Source organism: Emys orbicularis, chromosome 3 (assembly GCF_028017835.1).
Source record: "Emys orbicularis isolate rEmyOrb1 chromosome 3, rEmyOrb1.hap1, whole genome shotgun sequence".
NCBI classification, from domain to species: domain Eukaryota; kingdom Metazoa; phylum Chordata; order Testudines; family Emydidae; genus Emys; species Emys orbicularis.
The window spans coordinates 179,857,173-179,879,711 of record NC_088685.1 but is presented as its reverse complement, the minus strand read 5'-3'; the positions used below and the strand labels follow the sequence as shown (position 1 = coordinate 179,879,711).

General features: G+C 38.7%; 1 protein-coding gene across 1 annotated transcript in view; it reads left to right on the top strand.

The window, feature by feature from the left end:
* The window catches only part of SRBD1 (S1 RNA binding domain 1), a 247,442-nt gene extending 232,907 nt beyond the window's left edge, over positions 1 to 14,535 (top strand). Inside the window, exons 23-24 of the mRNA XM_065401220.1 lie at positions 7,561 to 7,745; positions 14,246 to 14,535. Coding sequence (XP_065257292.1) covers positions 7,561 to 7,745; positions 14,246 to 14,535 — 475 coding nt within the window. The remainder of the gene's footprint in view (positions 1 to 7,560; positions 7,746 to 14,245) is intronic.
* Positions 14,536 to 22,539: the final 8,004 nt, after the last annotated feature.

Sequence of the window (22,539 nt, the reverse complement as noted above, 5' to 3'; positions counted from 1 at the left end):
GTGCCAGATATGTTAAACATTTGTATGCCCCTTCATGCTTTGGCCACCATTCCAGAGGACATGCTTCCATGTTGATGACGCTCGTTAAAAAAATAATGTGTTAATTAAATTTGTGACTGAACTCCTTGGGGGAGAATTGTACAGTAACTCCTCACTTAAAGTCGTCCCGGTTAACGTTGTTTCGTTGTTATGTTGCTGATCAATTAGGGAACATGCTTCTAATGTCGTTTGGCAGCCGCCTGCTTTGTCCATTCCTTGCAGGAAGAGCAGCCTCTTGCAGCTAGCTGGTGGGGGCTTGGAACCAGGGTGGACTGGCAGGCCCCCTATCAGCTCCCCACTCCCCTAAGTTCCCTGTGCAGCAGCTGCCCAGCAGGCTAGCAATTGCAGCTGTCCCTCCCCCCACTGCCATGTGCTGCTCCTGCCGTCTGCCTTGGAGCTGCTCCCCGAGACTCCTGCTTGCTGTGCGGGTGGGAGGGGAGGAAGAGGGGGGCTAATGTCGGGGTGTCCCCCTCCCCCCTGCTCCTGCACCCCGCTTACCCCATCTTCTATAGAGCAGGGGGGACACACGACAGGGCTCAGGACAGAGGGAGCTTGCTGGCAGCAGCTGTGGTCTTAGCAAGCTGATCGAATTAACAAGGCAGTGTACTTAAAGGGGAAATGCGCATCTCTCTCTCACACACACAAGTCGCATTTTTCAGAAACATAACTACAACATTAAGTGAGGAGTTACTGTATGTCCCCTGCTCTGTTTTACCTGCATTCTGCCATATATTTCATATATTTCAAGAAGTAGGACAGACTGGACTTGCTGGCTCTAAAGTTTTATATTGTTTTATTTTAGAATGCAGTTATTTTTTGTACATAATTCTACATTTGTAAGTTCAACTTTCATGATAAGGAGATTGCACTGTAGTACTTGTATTAGGTGAATTGAAAATACTATTTCTTTTGGGTTTTTTACAGTGCAAATACTTGTAATCAGAAAAAAATATAAAGCGGGCTTTATATTATGTGTTGTCATTGAAATCAATATATTGGATGTTTTATACATTTTCAAAAAATATTTAAATAAATGGTATTCTATTATTGTTTAACGGTGCGATTAATTGCTTTAATCGCTTCACAGCCCTAATAAATATATAGATATAAATATCAAGACCTGTTAAATAGCCATACCAGAGTGTTTGTCTAACCCATTTATATATTTTCATATATATTTTCATATATATTTGGAAATTAATTTTGGACTCGGCAACCAGTTAGCTTAGAGTAGTACACAAATAGTTCATAACATTTATATAATCCAAGACAGTAGTTGAAATATTAAGGATTTATATTGCTATGTTCCTTTGTAGCAACACTACAAAAATCTTTAATTTGCTTTATAAATTAATAATGTTTTTTTTTACTTGAAACTATTATTAGATAGTTATAACTCATTTGGTCCATATAGTTTAACTTTTATTTGGTACTGGCAAATATATGCATTCTATCTAACTATGCACATGCTAATACAAAGTTATGTTTTAGAAGTAATAGTGTTGCATCACCATTAATTCATGTGTGCACTATGACAAGATTTAATGGCATATCATGTTGCTTTCATGTAATGAACCCAGTACTCTTAGCTCTTAAGTCATGTTGCTGGAAATGATTACATAAAACAGAATGACTGTGACTAAAACTACTTTAAGAACTACTGTATATCACAAAGAAGCTTCTTCTTGTTTAAAAATAGTTTTTAAATGCACTGCAACTCTCTGTTGGAAATAATTGTTGCTTTTTCTAACGATCTTTGCATTCTGTTCAGAAATTTGCATTTTCTTTAAGCACTGCAAGGTCTGTGTTATAATTTTATGCAGATGTGTATGTTAAGAGAACATGATGTGCTTATTTGTTACATCTATGCTACATTTTTACTTTATCTGAGTAAGATGGATGAAATTATGTATTAAATAAAAACATCAGTGACTTAGCCATGACCATTTGCTGCATGTTCTGTAACATCCCAAAGGCTGCTGTAGAAATGAAAGCTTGCTGTAGAAATTCATGAATAGTATGTGCTAACCTCCTGCAGTTTTGATTTTTAAAAAAAAATAAGATTCTGGTAGCTTTACCTCTGTTGACATTCCTTTATATGAAAAGGATTCATCATTAACTCAAACAATCAATATCTAAGGACGGGGGGGCAATATATCCTACTTTATAAGCTTGATCAAAGTTATGAAGAATCTCACCTTTCACATGTCAATTTTTGTGGAACTTTTTTAACATTATTGGGTTTTTAGAGAGAGATGATAGCTGTTGCTAAACTATATTTTAACTACTAATTACAACTTGTTACTTTACTCATATGCATACACAAGAAAATACTTAGAGGAGGGGAGATTTTGTTTATTATGGGGTCTATAATTTGCTTTCTTACAGAACTGGAACTGTCAAACTTGTTAAAATTATGATTTCAAAGATAGTATCATCCAGATTAAGTGTTTAACGTAACTAAAACCGTAGTAAGGGAAGTTGCTTGTCACACTGTCTATTCTTATTTTTTCTAATCATATCATAATCTTTCTTTTCTGACTATAGTTTTTCTGACCTTGCAGTAACCCTAAGAAAGTTTTCTAAATAAGAGAGCATTTAACTTTGTTCTTAAGCAATGACATTTAAAAATATTGATGATCAATATAATGCATTACTGCTGAGCAAGAGCTTTGTGCTTTATATTGATTTTTGTTCTAAATGCCCTCAAGGCACACATGTTTGAGTGAAAAATGATATATGAAATATATAACCAGATTAAACAGTCTCTTTTTAAAAATTACATCTGTAATCACTATAATCACTAAGTAATATCTTTATATGGAAATATTTTAGCATCTAGTTTCTTATCAGGACCTAAAGGATTGAGAATCCCTAAAATAATAATTTTATTGTTTCTATTGAAGATGCTTATATTTTTTGGTGTTTGGCATTTTTATAATACTATAGAGATCCTAGTTTTGTCATAGCTGTCAGTATTATGAGCTGTTAATGAATGGAATTTAGGCAAAGACAAGTTCCTCTGAAAAGACCCCCAGTTCAGGAAGGTACTGAAGCAGATGCCTAACTTTAAGAACGTGAGCAGTTCTATTGATGTCAGTGGTAAGTCTCATACTTAAAGTTAGGCATCTGCTTCAGTACCTTCCTGAACTGAAACCAAATTGCTGTTCATGACCTTAACAGTATTAAATGATTCAGATAACTATGATTGGTAATTTAGGACCTGACTCCTACCATCGCCACTCATATGAGTAAGCCTTATTCATTCAAGTAGTCCATTATTTTCAATGGGATTCCAAAACCAAAAATTACTTGTGTGAATAAAGATTTAAGGATCAGGCTCCTGGGCTTACTTAGAGTCCTATTTCTTACAAACTGTTTTTCTTCCCAAAAATCTGCACACAACACTCTACATCCTGATTACATTATCCACACATTTGAAAGATCTGTACATAATTTTTTGTACATCTGTGAACGTTCCATGTGGTTACATTTATTAACAGTGAAATGTGCCCTGTTATTGATTTACAATATGAATGCACTTCTATGACATTCTAATGGTGAAAAAATGTTACTTGAAGGTACTCAAGCTGAATTTCCATTTCTGGTAAAATAAAGCCAAGTGCACGAATGTCAGCAGACTTGTTTATAGGTCTGCTTTGTGAAGCGTATATTATTTAGAATGTTGAGTCAGGAGGCTGGCTGTTTGTAGGGATTGTCATGTTACATCTGCCATGTCAGTCAAAGCTCAGGCAGCCGTTGCCTGCCACCGGTGTTCTGGTGTGGCATTGTCCATCTTTCAGCACTTAACAGTCAGCAGCTCTCTCTCAGCTGTGCTGTGCAGAGCACACTGCACAGACCTACACACATTTTCAGTATTGTCTATACAGCCCCATTAATGTTCTTTTCAGGTAGAAGGAGAATAGTACATGTCCTTTTTCATCTTGGTAGTGCTGCTGCTTTTAGATACCGCCCTTCTTTTGGATAATAATTACAATTGGTTTAAAGAAATACCGGTATGCTTATGTGAACAACAATAATGATGCTGATAAAAATTGCATTTGCTTTGATACTTTACGTTGTTATCCAACCAGTTAAAATGCTTTAGAAATAGTAAAGTGACACCAAAAGTTGAAATCTGTTGATTGAGTTAAAATAAATTAACGGGGATTCAGGGGCCAGTGCCTGTCACTGAATTCTTGGTTTTAGTGGTTTTGTAGCCACATTTTCAAATTTGTTTTTTGTTTGTTTGTTTGTTTGTGTTTGTTTGTTTTATGCTTTTCTCTCCCTTGTTACTGTGTGAAAGAGCCACATGAACAGGGGAAGCTGATTGACACTGACTACAGGCGGGAAGCTGTGAAATTGACTATACTCAAAGTGCTATCAAAGGCAAAAATAACCTGAAAAATAGAGAAAATAACTTTATCTAATAATTTTCAGATGTAATAATCTTAGGTGTTACTTGAATCTAGGAAAAAAAACGTTTAGGAATATAATTTATAAACCCACAGTATCCCTTTGCTTAAGCTACCTCTGAGAAGTAGGGGACATTATCCACATTTCAGCTGAGAGGGAGACACTGGCTGAATTGACCATATCAGATAGTAAATCAGTAGAAGAATTGGGAATAGAATTCATAAATCTTGATTTCCTGTTCTGGGGTGAAGTCCTGGCCCCATTAAAGTCAATGGGAGTTTAGCCACTGACTTCAGTGAGGCCATTTTACCTTTATTAATATTCCCTTGTTTTCATTTTCTGAAAGAGAAAATAAGTCATTCCCATGATTAATATCAATTTAAGATTTGCAACATTGTATAGTAATTAGATTGAGATATATTTATCTCTTCAACCCCCCTCTGAAAATGATGTAGCTATACCATGAACACAAAAGCATGCACTAATAGCAGTTAAACAGAGGGCACATTCAGTTGCATCATCAGAAGTGCAATGTCTTTGGTTTCAAGGGAGGAAGTCAGTGATTCACACATTAGCTTATCTTAATGGCAGAAAACTAGACAAAGATAGGCCACATAAGAGGAGAGCTATCCATTATATTGTCAAGTAGACCCCCTCAGGTAGAAGAAAAATAATACTTCATGCTGAACAAAATACTTATCTCAATTGTGCCTTTAAGGCACAGCCCCTGCATTGGGAGCAGAGTGGAGGTTACAGCTGCAGGGGAGTGCCAGAATGCATTGTCCCAGACATGCGGGAAGAAAGACAAGATGCAAGGGATGTGGTTTAATTAGGCCACAATTTTATTAACTTAATTCATCTGGGAACTATATGGCAATAATTCATACAGTGCTGATCATGATTCCATCCTTAATCTTTTCTACCTATTGTAGGACTGCCATCAGTCCCCCCGACCCTCCACAGCTGGTCCCCAGCGCCCGCACCTTGTTATGGGGCTGGGGAAAGGCCATTGTCTCCTCACTGTGCCAGATGTTAGGAGCCCAAACCTGTTCCCAGCTTCTTTAGGGTATGCCTTTCCCTAACTTCACTTCCAGTTCCAGTTACGAGGGAACCAGACCCCCTATGGAATAACTCCTGCACTGGACACCTGCTAAGTTGTGACAACTAAAACCTTACTTCCTGACTTACCCCAGGGTCCCTGAGTTGCTGTGTGTAAGGCCATAAAAAAAAACAAAAAACCATCCAGCCCTGGTCAATCTGGCAGTGAGGGAAAAATTCCTTTCCAGTCCCAAAAAAGGTGACTTGCACTATGTCAGCAGCAGACCAGAAACCCCAGGGATATGTGGTGCTCATCTGGGTGCAAGGGGAGACTGAGTTTATATACCTTCCCACAGGTGTTCAGGGCCAGTGGCTTACTTGAGCCCTACTGGCCTCCCCACCAGCTCAAGTGATGCCTTCCCATCCAACTCCCAAGGGGAATGGAACCATTAAAAGAGCCACTACCTTTCTTTTCCCCACCAGTCCAGACAACCCACACCATCACCAGTTGCATTATCTTGGGGGTGGGGAGGTGGAATGCCTCCTATAGCTCCCTGTTGTGCAAGGGATGTGCCTGTTACTACACCACTTTGTGGAGTGCAGCATATTCCGATTCTTCCTCCATCCTATGTGCAGGTTCTGTTCTACAGACTGGTGCAGAGGTGTGGGATAGGGCCATGAACCCTGGGGTGGAGAGTGGAGGGAGCAGACCCCTGTGATTCCTTGAGCGCAAGGACTGCAGTTGTGCCTGGCTGCTATGAAGAACATGCCAGGGAAGAGGAAGTCTTCATGTTCCTTCCCATTGCCCTAATGTGCACCTTCATAAAAGACAGGCATAATCAAACCCCATGTGAATGATGAAGTAGTAGAGTTCTATTTGGTGAAAAAAGTCTATTTACTGAACACCAAGACTAGGCAATTAAGAAACATCTGTGGTGAATAGTTTTAAGAAAAGGACTGATTGCTTCATTTTATAAACATCATATTCCATTATTTTTCATAATAGAAAAAGTATTTGAAGACCGCTCATTTTGAATTTCTCATCCTGTTATTGATATTATATGGCTATATTGATATTTAGCCATTGTCACTGCTAAAATAAATGTTATGTAAGACACAGCATAAAAATGTATGCTTTGTTTGTGAGCATATTCATCAGCTAATTCCCTTCAATATCTATGCATATAAACTAACTATGCTCTTGTGCATTGTGTATTCAAAACCCAAGAACTATGGTCAGGGTGTTTGTATCTTTATTATTGAATATAATATATTTACTTTCAGTTTTAGATAATTAAGCCAACATATGCAGTTTCTTGATTTGGTGGACTAAGAAATACATCAGTCAAATAGTGACCCTTGTGTGACTTTATTCTGTTAGTATCTGAACACTTAATTATAATTGGCCAACTTTTATATGTAGCTCATAGACAACAGATTATTTTGTAAAGCTTTTTCATCCTCTTCTTTAAATTATAAAATTCAGAACCAGAAAAGATTCTTTGTACTTCTGTAAGATTTGCAAATATTATCTTATCTTCACTGTATTTTCGTTTTAATTGAATTAATTAAAAGTCACATTAAAAGAATTACAAAATGATGAAATTTTCACTTTTTGAAGGAGAGTTCATAGTAAATTGCATTTTTTCTGTAACTATTTAATTAATTTTGGGATAAAATGAATCATCTTGAATCTAGGAAATCATTTTGGAAATAATAGGGTTCATGGATAGCAAGTCCTAAAGTTAAGCCTGAGAAGTGGATTGTATTCTGAACCTTGTATTCAATTATTCATATCCTTCAGAAAAAGTTATTTTAGACTCAAACTTCACATGCTTGGCCTCAGCCTGAAAGTGAATTGAGAAGTGCAGAATGTTTGAGTTATGCTAAGATGAAAGAAATAAGCTTTTCTTACTGTTACTTTTTAAAACAAGATGTTTTTGTGCATCTAAAAGTTCAAAAATAGTTTGAACTTTAAACTTGGCAAGATTTCAATCCTCACTGATGACTATATAAATATCTCTAATGATCTTACAGGTTATTGTCTTTTTTGTTTTAATTCTCAAGGTTTTTAACTTTCATTGGAGGAAACCCAAATGATATAGGAAAACCTGATATGCAACAAAAAGTAAATGCTGTAATTCAAAAAGAAGGAATAGAAGGAACAGCAAAAACACTAAATACAATAGTACATACACTGCAAATAATCGTTGATGGTCTGACTCAACCTGAAGGCTTTGACATCCGAACAGGTAAAAACTGAATGCTTTGCTTTATAAAGGTAGTTTTGTTGTAGTCTGGAATTTAGAATGTTCTGGGTTTCATTTTTAAACTGCAAGTTTTCTTCTAAGCTAGCAGTAGATTTAGTGGATGTGTAGGTCAACTGACTCCCTCCCTTCATCCTGTCGAACAGAGAAGAATGTACTACAGCATGCAGTCAGTCAGATAGTATTTGCTGGCTCGGTAATTAAGGAGTGTGAATCCTGTCTTAAATCATGACCTTTTGAGCCATAGGAAGGTGGGCTGCATGGCTTTTAACAGATAAGACAGTTGTAATATGTTGACTATACTGATTAAATCTACTGTTGGCTATTGTGGGAGAAGCATGAGACGACTAAAAACACTAGTAATAAAGATCTATGGAATAGTAATATAAAATTCTGATTTATTAGAAGTTTGGGTCACACACTCCTCGGAGAAAAGTTTAATTGGAGTACATGGCTCATGACCCACACTGGTTAGATCTTCACAGCAGTGCAAAACAGTTTAGGTTGGGGGAGAGTGAGGAAGACGTAGGAGTGGAGGCGGATATATCAGGAGGTGCAATTGTTCAATCAACCTTACAGTGGATACGCTCTGTCCTCTCACAACTGCAAGAGATAAAGGTAGGCAACAAAAATACAGGCGTGTAATAATAAATAGTAGACTGATGCTAAAAGAGAAAAATATATTTCCACTCTCTCAGCATTCATTGTTTTGCTTCATGGCTTCATTATAGTTATTTATAAATGCAGCCCACTAATGATCCTGGAAACCCATTTCCTATCTTGTAGTAATTTAATTCTGGACTGTCTAATTTTCAGTGAAATGGAATATCTAGCCATAAACGTAAAAATACATTGTGTTACTCAACACCCAAATAAATGACAGTTCTTAATGCAGACATTCAGATTTTAATGCACGAATGGTAGTATAATGGTGGAAGATTTTTGGAACAATCTGTAGTAGACAAGGCCTGTGCCTGGAAACTGTGCTAGTAGCAATCGTGCTCAGAAATGGTTTTCTTAATATAGATAGGAATTTTGTTTGTTTTGAATTGAACTAACTCATTATTAAAATTTTTTGAACTGAACTAACCCATTGTTAAAAATGTATGCCTTAAGAAGATAAGAATGGCCATACTGGGTCACACAGGTGGTCCGTCAAGCCTAGTATCCTGTCTTCTGACAATAGCAGTACCAGATGTGTCAGAGGGAATGAGCAGAACAGGGCAATTTATCAAGTGATCCATCCCCTGTTGTACACTCCCAGCTTCTGGCAGTTAGCTGTTTAAGGACACATGGGGAACATGTGTTTGTGTTCCTGACCATCTTGGCTAATAGCCATTGATGGACATATCCTTCATGAACTTATCTAAATTTTTTTAACCCAGTTATTCTTTTGGGTTTCACAGCATCCCATGGCAATGAATTCCACAGGTTAACTGTGCGTTGTGTGAAAAAGTACTTCCTTTGTTTTTAAACCTGCTACCTATTGATTTCATTCAGTGATCCTTGGTTCTTGTGTTATGTGAAGGGTATATAACACTTCCCTATTCACTTTATCTACACCATTCATGATTTTACAGACTTCTATCATATCCCCCCTTAGTCATCTCTTTTCTAAATTTGAACAGTCCCTGTCTTTTTAACTTTTTCTCATACAGAAGCTGTTCCATTTCCTTAATAATTTTTGTTGTCCTTTTCTGTACATTTTCCAATTCTAACATATCTTTTTTGAACTGGAACGACCAGAACTGCATACAGTATTCAAGGTGTGGGCGTAACATGGATTTATATAGTAGCATTATGATATTTTCTGTCTTATCCCTTTCCTAATGGTTCCTAACCTTCTGTTAGCCTTTTTGACTGTCACTGCATATTGAGCAGATGTTTTCAGAGAACTGTTCATGATGAATCCAAGATCTCTTTGTTGAGTGGTAAAAGCTAATTTAGACCTCAACATTTTGTATATATATTTGGGATTATGTTTTCCAATGTGCATTACTTTCAATTTTTAACATTGAATTTAATCTGCTGTTTTGTTGCACAGTCACCCAGTTTTATGAGATCCTTTTGTAACTCTTTGCAGTCAGCTTTGGACTTAATTATTTTGAGTAGTTTTGTATCATTTGCAAACTTTGCCTTCTCACTGTTTACCCCTTGTTCCAGATTATTTATGAATATGTTGAACAGCACTGGTCCCAGTACAGATCCTTGGGGAAATCCACTCTTTACCTCGCTCCACTGTGAAAACTGACCATTTATTCCTACCCTTGTTTACTATCTTTTAACCAGTTACTGATCCATGAGAGGACCTTCCCTTTTATCCCATGACAACTTACTTTGCTTAAGAGCCTTTGGTGAGGGAGCTTGTAAAATACTTTTGGATAGTCCAAGCACACTATTTCCACTGGATCACCCTTGTCCACATGTTTGTTGACCTCCTCAAAAAATTCTACTAGATTAGTGAGGCATGATTTTCCTTTACAAAAGCCATGTTCACTCTTTCCCAAAATATTGCGTACATCTATGTGTCTGATAATTCTATTCTACATTTTCAACCAGTTTGCCTGGTACTGAAGTTAGGCTTAGTGGTCTATAATTGCCAGGATCGCCTCTGGAGCCTTTTCTAAAAATCAGCCTTACATTAGCTATCTGACAGTCATCTGGTACAGAGGCTAATTTAAATGATAGGTTAAATTGTTCTGGAATTTCATATTTGAGTTCCTTCAGGACTCTTGGATGATACCACCTGGTCCTGGTGGCTTGCTACTGTTTAATTTTGCTCCCCACATAGGTACTTATAGACAGTGATCAAGTCACCCCTTAACCCTCTCTTTGTTAAGCTAAATAGATTGAGCTCCTTGAGTCTTTCACTATCAGACATGTTTTCTAATCCTTTCATCATTCTCATTGCTCTTCTCTGAATCCACTCCAATTTATCAACATCCTTTTTGAGTTGTGGGTGCCAGAACTGGACACAATATTCCAGAAATGGTCACACCATTGGCAAATGCAGAGGTAAAATAAGCTCTCTGCACCTACTCGAGATTCCCCTTATTATGCGTTGAAGGATTGCATTAGTCCTTTTGGCCACAGCATCAGACTAGGAGTTCATGTTCAGTTGATTATCCATTATGATCCCCAAAAATTTTTCAGAGTCCCAGGATAGAGTTCCCTGTCTTGTAAGTATGGCCTATATTCCTAGATGTATATATTTACAGTTAGCCATATTAAAAAGCTGGATTGCTCGTGCCAGTTTACCAAGCAATCCAGATTTCTCTGTCAGTGAGCTATCCTCTTCACTATTCACCATTCTCCCAATTTTTGTGTCATCAGCAAACTTTATCTGTGAAGATTTTGTTTTCTTCCAGGTCATTAATAAAATAGGGCCAACAACCGATCCCTGTGGGACTCCATTAGAAACATACCCATTAATTGATGATTCCCTGTTTACAGTTACATTTTGAGATCTATCAGTTAACCATTTTCAATCCATTTAATATGTGCCATGTTAATTTTATATCTTTCTAGTTCTTTTAATTAAAATGTCATGCAATACCAAATCAAACGCCTTACAGAAGTTTAAGTATATGACATCAAGACTATTACCTTTATCAACCAAACTTGTAATCCCATCAGAAAAGATCACATTAATTTGACTGGATCTGTTTTCCATAAACCATTGTTGATTCATTAACTTCATCACCCTCCTTTAATACTTGATTAATCAAGTCCCATATCCGTCTCTCCATTATCTTGCCTGGGATCAATGTCAGACTGACAGGCCTATAATTACCCAGATCATCCTATTTACCCTTTTTAAAATATTAACACAACATTAGCTTTCTTACAGTCTTCTGCAACTTCCCCATTGTTCAAAGTATTATTGAAAATCAACATTTACAGTCCTGATTGCTCCTCAGACAGCTCTTTTAAAATTCTTGGATGCAAGGTATCTGGACCTGCTGATTTAAAAATGTCTCACTTCAGTATCTACTGTTTAACATCCTCCTGAGAGTCTACTGGAATGGAAAGAGTGTTAAATGATATGACTACATCACTTCTTTCTTTTCTGTATTATTATTGATACTCCTACCATTTCCATTTAATAATGGATCAATAACATTGTTAGGATTCCTTTTGTTCTTGATAAACATTAAAAACTCCTTATTTTCCTTACCTCTGCTGGCCATAGATTTTCCTTGTCTCTTTGCTTCCTTAATCAATTTTCAACAATTCCTAGCTTCTGATTTATATTCATTACTATTAACTTCCCCTTTCTTTAGTTTGTTATATCTTGTTTCTTGTAGTTTAGTTTTCTAAAGTGCTCCCCTCAGTTTGAATTGAAATACTCTATTGTTGGCTGCTTAATGCTCCTCAATGAGTTTAATAGAACATGAAACAGGAAAAAACTATTTGGGGATGGGAACTAGGAAGATGATTTAAAAATATATATTTTTTAATGTTCTAGTAACCAAGGTACTCCCCAGGGAGTAAATCTCAAGAGTTTTGCACAAAGGAACTAACTTAGAGCAGCAGTTAAATGGCTGGTCAGGTAACTGTGGACAATCCGCAAACACTGGGTCATGCCAGGCTGGAACAAAAAGCAGCATTTTAAACATGAAATGGTTCCCATGGCTTCTCCCAGTCTCATCCCTGCCAGGGCCCTGAGCAGCTATTTAGTTTCTTTTTGCATTGAAATGCCTCTGCACGGTGTAATATTACAAAAGGATTAACTGATTTGGACTCAAGTAATTAGGTGCATTCCTTCAGTGGAAACTTCAATGTCATGCAGGGTCTACTGATGCCACCGCCAATCTGGGTAATATTTTAGGGCCTTATCCAAAGTGCAGTGCAGTCGCACAGACTCCCATTCAGTGAGCTTTGGCTTTAGGCCTTTAACTTGTGTTTTATTTTTTTAAAGACAAAAGGGGGAGGGGAGAATTAAAATCACAGTCTAACTTTTGTGAAATTTAGAATCTCTCTGGTAAATTGAGTATATTACTTCTGCTAAACTATCAAGCTTAGTGCATCAGGAAGAGGAAAGACAGCTGTAGGGGAGGGCGGAAGGGCAGGTATCAAGGTGGCACAAAAGGAAAGAGGTTTTGGTGAAGGATCAACAAATAAGTGAGTAATAGGAGGGGGAAAAAGTCCTGTCCATTCCCACATACTGTACTGTATAGGCTTGAATATACCAACATTGTGCATTTAAAAGTATATTTGTCTGCTTCTCCACTCTCATCAGTGTAAATGAGGAGTGACTTCCTTGAAGTTAGTGGATTTACACTGATGTCAAACTGGTATAAATGAGTAGAGAGCATATAGGGCCATCTGTGAGGCATGGTGGTATGAATAAGCCATTTGAGTGACTTTCCTTTTGCTTAGGCCTGGTCTACACTAACCCCCAAATTCGAACTAAGGTACGCAACTTCAGCTACGTGAATAACGTAGCTGAAGTCGACATACCTTAGTTCAAACTTACCGCGGTTCAGACGCGGTCCACACGCGGCAGGCAGGCTCCCCGTCGACTCCGCGGTACTCCTCTCGCCGAGCTGGAGTACCGCAGTCGACGGCGAGCGCTTCCGGGATCGATTTATCGCGTCCAGACCAGACGCGATAAATCGAACCCGGAAGTTCGATTGCCAGCTGTCGAACTACCGCGGTAGTGTAGACCTGGCCTTAGTGATATCACCAGACTACCTCAATTGAATATTCACTTTACTATGTACAATTATGTGCACTAAAATATAACCATGTATATGATTATAAATCTGTGCTAAGAACCACCTGTAAGAGAAAACCCTTCTCCCAAGCAAATGCTTACAGGGCTTTCAATATACTGTGTAGCCATTAGTTATAAACCCTATCAGGCAACCAATTTTTGTTGGTCTCTTAGGGTAGCCTCTCGCCATAGGTTTCACTATACCTGGTTCTCCATATAGTATAAACTGTTTTAAGTGACCAGCCAAGGGGCTAGCAAAATAGAAGAAAATCCATTGCCTGGTAGAGGTAATGCTTATATGAAAGGCAAATGAAAATGTATTGGAAATCCTGGAGCTACTTTCAGTTAGGCCAGGTCTACACTACCGCGGTAGTTCGACGGCTGGCAATCGAAGTTCCGGGTTCGATTTATCGCGTCTGGTCTGGACGCGATAAATCGATCCCGGAAGCGCTCGCCGTCGACTGCGGTACTCCAGCTCGGCGAGAGGAGTACCGCGGAGTCGACGGGGAGCCTGCCTGCCGCGTGTGGACCGCGTCTGAACCGCGGTAAGTTCGAACTAAGGTATGTCGACTTCAGCTACGGTATTCACGTAGCTGAAGTTGCGTACCTTAGTTCGAATTTGGGGGTTAGTGTAGACCAGGCCTTAGTTTCCAAAAGTAGAAGGCTGCCTATTATAGGTGATCCACAGCACAAGTTTAATTGTACTGTTGTCTTTCCAATATCTTATTTCAGAAACTTGATTTTCATCTCTTGTTTTTTATGACAGATTTTGATAAACCTGATTTCAAGAGAAGCATAGTTTGTCTTGAAGACTTGAGCATTGGCACTGTTCTGACTGGAAAAGTAGAGAATGCTACTCTCTTTGGAGTTTTTGTTGATATTGGTGTTGGTAAGTCAGGATTGATTCCAATTAGGAACATAACAGAAACAAAACTTTCTAAAGCCAAGAAGAGAAGAAGTCTCGGATTGGGCCCTGGAGAAAGAGTGGAAGTTAAAGTACTCAATATTGATATCCCTCGATCAAGGATAACGTTGGACCTTCTTCGTGTTTTATGAGTTTTTCACCACTGATAAGACTTTTATTTCTTTTTTAAAGGTTAAATGTTGTCACCAAGATTCTAAAGGTTGCAGTTCAAGCATTTACTGAGTATACTGGAAATGAAGGAATTAATCCAATTTTTGAAATCTTCAGTTTCACTTTTTAATTCCAGAAGCTTTTCCAGAACTCTCTAAGCTCCCTCCCCTTAACAATCACTTTAACACCAGCCCTGAAGTGGCTTTCACCCTCTTATTAGGGCACACACCTTCTTTTTGCAGAATAAGTGATATCTCAATGCGCTGCCAGACATATCTCTTACCTGTTTTCTTCTGTGCAAGATTTGCTCTCTCAATCCACATTTGGTCTGTGCTGCTTCAGCAGACTCAGCCATGTTCTTTCATACTGAAAAACACCACTTGATTGGTCTGTTTCCATGCTGTTTTCTTAAGGAGGGCTTAAAAGTGGACTTCGGTAGAAGCTAAAATAGAAGCTTCAAAATGGCCTCTGCTTAGACCAAGGAAGAACAGCACCACATCATGCTAGAATCTGGATATAATGGTAATAGTATTATTGGGTCAGAAATTTGCTGTTTTTATTTGAGCTACCCTGTAAAGTTTTTTTTTTTTTATTTTTTTTATTGCTCGGGCAATTATCATATTAATTAACACAGTGAGGTACCTCTAATTTGCTCAAAAAGTTGCAAAAGCATTTTTTCTGTACCTGTACATAATAAAAATCTTTCTGACCTATTTTTTTCAGTGTACTGATTACATAAACTATCTGCACAATCCCAGGGCAATCCTGTCCCATCCCAACAACCACTGTTTGTGCACCAACAACATTCCACTCTAGGAAGATAATTGTGAGGATGCGCTTGTCAGAACATCATGTCACTTAATTGTAATTGTTTTTTCACTAGCTGAAGCTTCAGATAATATTTTCAGCAGAAGCTATGGGAATAGAGAGTGCTCAGTACTTCATAGAGGTGTTCAGAACCTGGTAGGATCAGGTCAGTCATAGATTCTAAGGCCAGAAGGGACCATTGTGATTTCCTATATAACACAGGCCATAGACCTTCCCCAAAATAATTCCTAGCGCAGATCTTTCAGAAAAACATCCAATCTTGATTTAAAAATTGCCAGTGATGGAGAATCCACCACAGTCCTTGGTACATTGTTCCTTGAAATGTCTACTCAGAAAAAATACATAATGAAAACTAAATGACAATGATAAAGTCTCTGGTTGTCTGATATCAACTGATCTTAATGAGGTTAGAGATTGGGACCATGATGCAGGAGGGTAATCAATGAGCCATTCATTTAATCTGTACTCTCTTCCCTGTCCCATTTTGATTTTCTGGCTGAAGTAAGTCATAATGAGTTGAATTTAAGTAGTACAGAGCACGTTGCAAACAGTTTTGTTTGATGGAAATGGACTCCTAAATGAACTGGGATGACTGCCAAGGCAATCTGTTCCACAGAAAGGGAGGTATAAATTACCTCCCACTCTTCATATATGATAGTTGTTCAGATTAAGGTTGAGGTCATGATTAGCTGTATGGTGTGAAAAAACTAACTTTGAGGCTATCAGCACTGTAGATTAATAAAGGACCTGGTTTTACTGGTCATTCATTCTTTTACAATGAATGGAAACTTGCACCTGAAAACATAAAATTAGTTTAAAAAACCCCCACAACACACATCCATTGAAAAAGAGGACAGATTAGTTCTTTGTAATATGCAAGGCAATAAATTATTGATCTGAATTAGGGCTGTTAATTAATCGTAGTTAACTCATGCGATTAACTAAAAAAAATTAATCGCAATTAATCGCACTTATAACAATAGAATACCAATTGAAATTTAGTAATTATTTTTTGATGTTTTTCTATATTTTCAATATTGATTTCAGTTACAACACAGAATACAAAGTGCACAGTGCCCACTTTATATTATTAGTTTTTATTATAAAAAATTATAAAAGAAAAAGTAATGATAAACAAAAGAAATAGTATTTTTCAATTCACCTCATACAAGTACTGAAGTGCAATCTCTTTATCATGAAAGTGTAACTTACAAAGGCAGATTTTTTTTGGTTACATAACTGCACTCAAAAACAAAACAGTGTGAAACTTCAGAGCCTACAAGTCCACTCAGTCCTCCTACTTATTCTGCCAATTGCTAAGACAAACAAGTTTGTTTACATTGAAAGGAGATACTGCTGCCTGCTTCTTATTTACAGTGTCACCTGAAAGTGAGAACAGATGTTCGCATGGCACTTCTGTAGCTGGCGTTGCAAGGTATTTACATGCCAGATATGCTAAACATCCGTATGCCCCTTCATGCTTCGGTCACCATTCCAGAGGATATGCTTCCATGCTTATGATGCTCGTCAATAAAATTTGTGACTGTACTTCTTGGGGGGAGAATTGTATGTCTCCTGTTCTGTTTTACCCGCATTCTGCATATACTTCATGTTATAGCAGTCTTGGACGATGACACAGCACATGTTTGTTTTAAGAACACTTTCACTGCAGATTGACAAAACGCAAAGAAGGTACCGATTTGAGATTTCTAAAAATAGCTACAGCACTCAACCCAAGGTTTAAGAATCTGAAGTGCCTTCCAAAATCTGAGAGAGACGAGGTATGGAGCATGCTTTTAGAAGTCTTAAAAGAGCAACACTCTGATGCTTAAACTACAAAAAAAAAAAAAAAGAAAATGAACTTTCTGCTGGTGGCATCTGACTCACATGATGAAAATGAACATTAGTCAGTCTGCACTGCTTTGGATCATTATCAAGAAGAGCCCATCATCAGCATAGAAGCATGTCCTCTGAAATGGTGGTTGAAGCATGAAGGGACATGTGAATCTTTAGCGCATCTGGCATGTAAATATCTTGCAACGCCAGATACAACAGTGCCATGCGAATGACTGTTCTCACTTTCAGGTGACATTGTAAACAAGAAGCAGGGAGCATTATCTCTTGCAAATTGTAACCAAACTTGTTTGTCTGAGTGATTGGCTGACCATGAAGTAGGACTGAGTGGACTTGTAGACTCTAAAATTTTACATTGTTTTATTTTTGAATGCAGTTTTTTTTTTATATAATTCTATATTTGTAAGTTCAACTTTCATGGTAAAGAGATTGCACTACAGTACTTGTATGAGGTGAATTGAAAAAGACAATTTTTTTGTTTTTTACAGTGCAAATATTTGTAATCAAAAATAAATATTAAAATAAGCACTGTATACTTTGTATTCTGTGTTGTAATTGAAATTAATATATTTGAAAATGTAGTAAACATCCAAAAATATTTAAAATAAATGGTATTCTATTGTTGTTTAACAGCGCAATTAATCGTGATTAATTTTTTTAATCTCTTGACAGCCTTAATCTAAATGTTACAAAACTGTGTACAGAAAGTTTCCCAAGTACTAATAATGATTGGCATCAAATTCAGTAAAATCTAATAGTCTGAAATGACTCCCCAAGAAAGACAAAGAGCTCTGTGACTCACATTTAGAAAGACTGCTATTTAAGGAATTGAGCAAAAAAATTAACCCTAGAGATTTATGGATGGTATACCACCCTTGTCAGGAGCAGGAGAGTAAAAAATATCTAGATAGCTCAGTGAAAGTTTGTTACTTAAGTGTTAGTTCTTCTCCCAAACTGTTGTATGGATCACTGAATACAGTCTAATACTGTCAGACAACTAGGGCCCCTCCCTTAGAAATGTCTTGCTCAATTCCTATACTTTATGAGATAAAACTTTGTAAAACAAGTTGTTTGTAATAAAATGTAGAGATTCCATTTTTGTATGTGCATCTTACTATTACAAAGGCTAGAGAAAATGAATTAATGAAAGTTAGTTCATGTTCCAGTGGATTCATTTGAAGATGAAAAGAAGCGTTGGATATATAGAGAGGCTGGGGACAGGTATGTGTACCTGATGGTATGGGCCCCTTTTGAGGGCCTTTTTGGGGGGGATAGCTCAGTGGTTTGAGCATTGGCCTGCTAAACCCAGGGTTGTGAGTTCAATCCTTGAGGGGGCCATTATAGGGATCTGGGGCAAAAATCTGTCTGGGGATTGGTCCTGCTTTGAGCAGAGGGTTGAACTAGATGACCTCCTGAAGTCCCTTCCAACCCTGATATTCTATGATCTGCATATGTACATGATCTGATTTTTAAATATATTTCTAATCAATCTTGCAAAATATTCATGACAATTTACCAGCCCTGGCACTCTATATTTACCCACTCTTGCCATGACTAGAAAACAAACACTTTTAACTTGTCCAAAAAAACATTACTTGCTACATGCATGTGAGTGAATAGAACAGTGCAAGGTTGGGCTAACCTAACCCTTCTGTCTTTCTAAATGGATGTTTTCCACTGTAGAGTGCCATACCACTGTGGGGCAGTATTCAAAGGTGACTGGATAAATATTTTTGGAATCTATTCTTCAAGGGAAAAAAACTAGGGTTGTCTACAAGGCTGAACCTGTCTATGGATGTACACAAGCAGAGAATAACAGAGAAACCTTAATGTGGTGTGAGTATGCGATGGCCACACTGCTCAAAGGTGAATAGTTATGCAGGTCATCTCAAGTTGGCATACAGGGCAATGGGATAACAGAGTTAATGTTGTGATGTTTTTATCAATGGAAAAACTGTTATGATTCAGGGCATAATTTTGCTCACCTTGGGTCTCTTGGTGGTGTCATGAGGGTGGTGGAGTCCATGTCTTGTGGTGGGGAGAAGGATGAAAACTTTCTCTGATAGGTTGAATTAACTGGGGGAAAGAGAGACTGAGACTTCTTGGAGGATTAGAATTCCAGGGTAAGTCCTAAGAAAATGAATTAGTGAGCAGAAAAGCAGGTAAGTTGGTCAGAAGTGTGTGATAAACTGCAGTCATGTGATAAACTTGTCACATAGATATCATCTCCACTGATTTTTTTGTGAGTGTGTATACCTATATGTGCACACCCCCACAAAAATGCATGTTAACTTTGGGTTGAGGTTGCTAGACTACATATACCACCAATGCAAACCAGGGAAATAGACAAAGTCATTCATCATACATGTAAACTCCTTTCATCAGTTCTGATCAGACCCAAATACCTCCCTTTCACAGCTCACATATCTTGACACTCCTCTTCAGCAAATAACATGGACAGTTCTACAGGCTAATCTGTCTCACACCCCTTTGAGTTAGGCATTCATTTTTCCAGTTCTCTCTAATACCCTCCTTTCTGTCCGATCTTGAATTGGTGCCTTTTCTTCACTACTGATTTGCCTTCACAAACAAAGTCTACAAAGCCAAGCTGCCTGTAAAGATTTTCTGGATTTCTGTTTTAATACAGAATGTATTATTGCAAGTTGTAAGGACCTGACATTTCTTTCCTTCACCAAAGTTCAAACGACAAATGTCAAAAGTTATCACCAAGTGTGAAACAATATGTGATGCACAAGTCTTCGTACTAGTGAAGGAAGAGGATATCAAGAGATGGCACTTGTGTTATATAGTCTTTCCATGTCTGTCTGTCTTGGATACCTCTCCCTTTGAAGTGGGCTTGTAAGTGGGCAAAACTCCCATCTTAACGGATGATCACAAATGTGAATGGGCAACAGTCATGTAATGAACATCAAACATCTTTGTTAATGGCGAGATTCCTAACTACAAATGTCCAAACAGCTGTTGGCACAGAGATTATGAACTAGTTAAGAGAATGTGGCATCATTTAATCTCCCAGCTCTGTGCTGTATTAACTTCCAAAACTAAAAAATACCCTCTGTAGGGCCACAGAAGTTATTTTGGCGATTCTGAAATCATTGTTGGGCGGGGAAGGAGAGCGAGTCCTATTAACAGTCTTATTACATTTTGTCTGTCCAAGTCAGAGCCCTGGTCAAAATGCTGCAAAAGTCAACAGTTTGAAAACATATTTTTCAGACTTCTTCAGGCCTTTGACCTGTTCATATAGCACTTCCGCTTCTGAAAAAGCCTTGTTAATGTGAAAGTGCTTTACGGGACACTCGCTGGTGATTCTGTCTATCATTGTTGATAAGGTAAATGCAAAAAAAAAAAAAAAAAAAAACCAACCCCCCAAAAAACTAGTTCAAAGCAGAAGAGAGTATTCGTTTGGCCTGAAATTGACCCTTTCAAACAATGGCAAACATTACTATTTGCTTCTGTCTATATATGGAGGTCTATTTTAAGTCGGAATTTTATATAGATCCAATCCCAGTAGTAGCTAAGCACTTTTCTTCTTCAAGTGCTTGCTCATGTCAATTCCATTTTAGGTGTGTGCATGCCTATGAGCACAGTTGTCAGAGATTTCAGCCTTAGCGGTATCTGTAGGGCTGGCTGTGGCGCCCCCTGGAGTGGCGCTCGCATGCGGAGGTATATCAAGTGCTGCCGGCCCTGAGCCATCTCAGTTCCTTCTTACCGCCCATGACGGTTGGTTGGAGCACCTTGTCTTGCTTCGCAAGACCTGCAGCGGTTATCCATTGACTGGTTTAGTGGTTGTTGTACATCGTTTCATAGGTACAAGAAGGAGTCCGGTGGCACCTTAAAGACTAACAGATTTATTTGGGCATAAGCTTTCGTGGGTAAAAAACCTCACTTCTTCGGATGCATGGAGTGAAAGTTACAGATGCAGGCATTATATAATGACGCATGAAGAGAAGGGAGTTACCTCACAAGAGGAGAACCAGTGTTGACCGGGCCAATTCGATCAGGGTGGATGTGGTCCACTCCCAATAATAGATGAGGAGGTGTCAATTCCAGGAGAGGCAAAGTTGCTTTTGTAATGAACCAGCCTATTCAAGCCCAAATTAATGGTGTTAAATTTGCAAATGAATTTTAGTTTTGCTGTTTCTCTTTGAAGTCTGTTTCTGAAGTTTTTTTGTTCAAGAATAGTTACTTTTAAATCTGTTATAGAATGTCCAGGGTGATTGAAGTGTTCACCTACTGGCTTTTGTATGGGTATGTCTACACTACGAAATTAGATTGAATTAATAGAAGCCGGTTTTATAGAAATTGGTTGTATACAGCCGATTGTGTGTCCCCCCACATAAAATGCTCTAAGTGCTCTAGTCGGCGGACCGCGTCCACAGTACCGAGGCTAGCATCGACTTCCGGAGCATTGCACTATGGGTAGCTATCCCACAGTTCCCGCAGTCTCTGCCGCCCATTGGAATTCTGGGTTGAGATTCCAATGCCCGAATGATGCAAAACAGTGTCGCGGGGGGTTCTGGGTACATGTCGTCAGGCCCCTCCCCCTCCATCAGAGCAACGGCAGACAATAGATTCGCGCCTTTTTACCTGGGTTACCTGTGCAGACAACATACCATGGCAAGCATGGAGCCCGCTCAGCTCAGCTCACCGTCACCATATGTCATCTGGGTGCCGGCAGCCGTGGGACTGCATTGCTACACAGCAGCAGCAGCTAACTGCCTTTTGGCGGTAGATGGTGCAGCATGACTGGTAGCCTTCATTGGCGATCTGGGTGCCGGCAGCCGTGGGACTGGCAGCCGTGGGGCTGCATTGCACCAGCCCCCTTGCCTTTTGGCAGTAGATGGTTTATTACGACTGGTAACCGTCCTTGTCGTACAGCAGTGGCTGTCAATCATGGGCACCTGGGCAGACATGCTCAGTCCTATGGAACTGTCTTGATGATGATGGTTATCAGTCGTAGTATGCCATTTTCTGCCACGCGCCCTGTTGGCTCATCGCACGTTAGCTGAGTCTTCCCTGAGCAGCAGATCGTGCAATAGGCCTGAAGGCTAACTGCCAAGCGCCCAGTATTTGCTGCCAAGCACCCAGAAAATGCCGAGGGCTATCAGTCATGCTGCACCGTCGTCTTAAGATGTAAAAAATAGATTTGTTCTGTATTCATTTCCTTCCCCCCTCCCTCCGTCAAATCAACGGCCTGCTAAACCCAGGCTTTTGAGTTAAATCTCTGGGGGGGGGGGGGGGCATTCTGTGTGGCAGTTGTTTGTGTTTCTCCCTGATTCAAA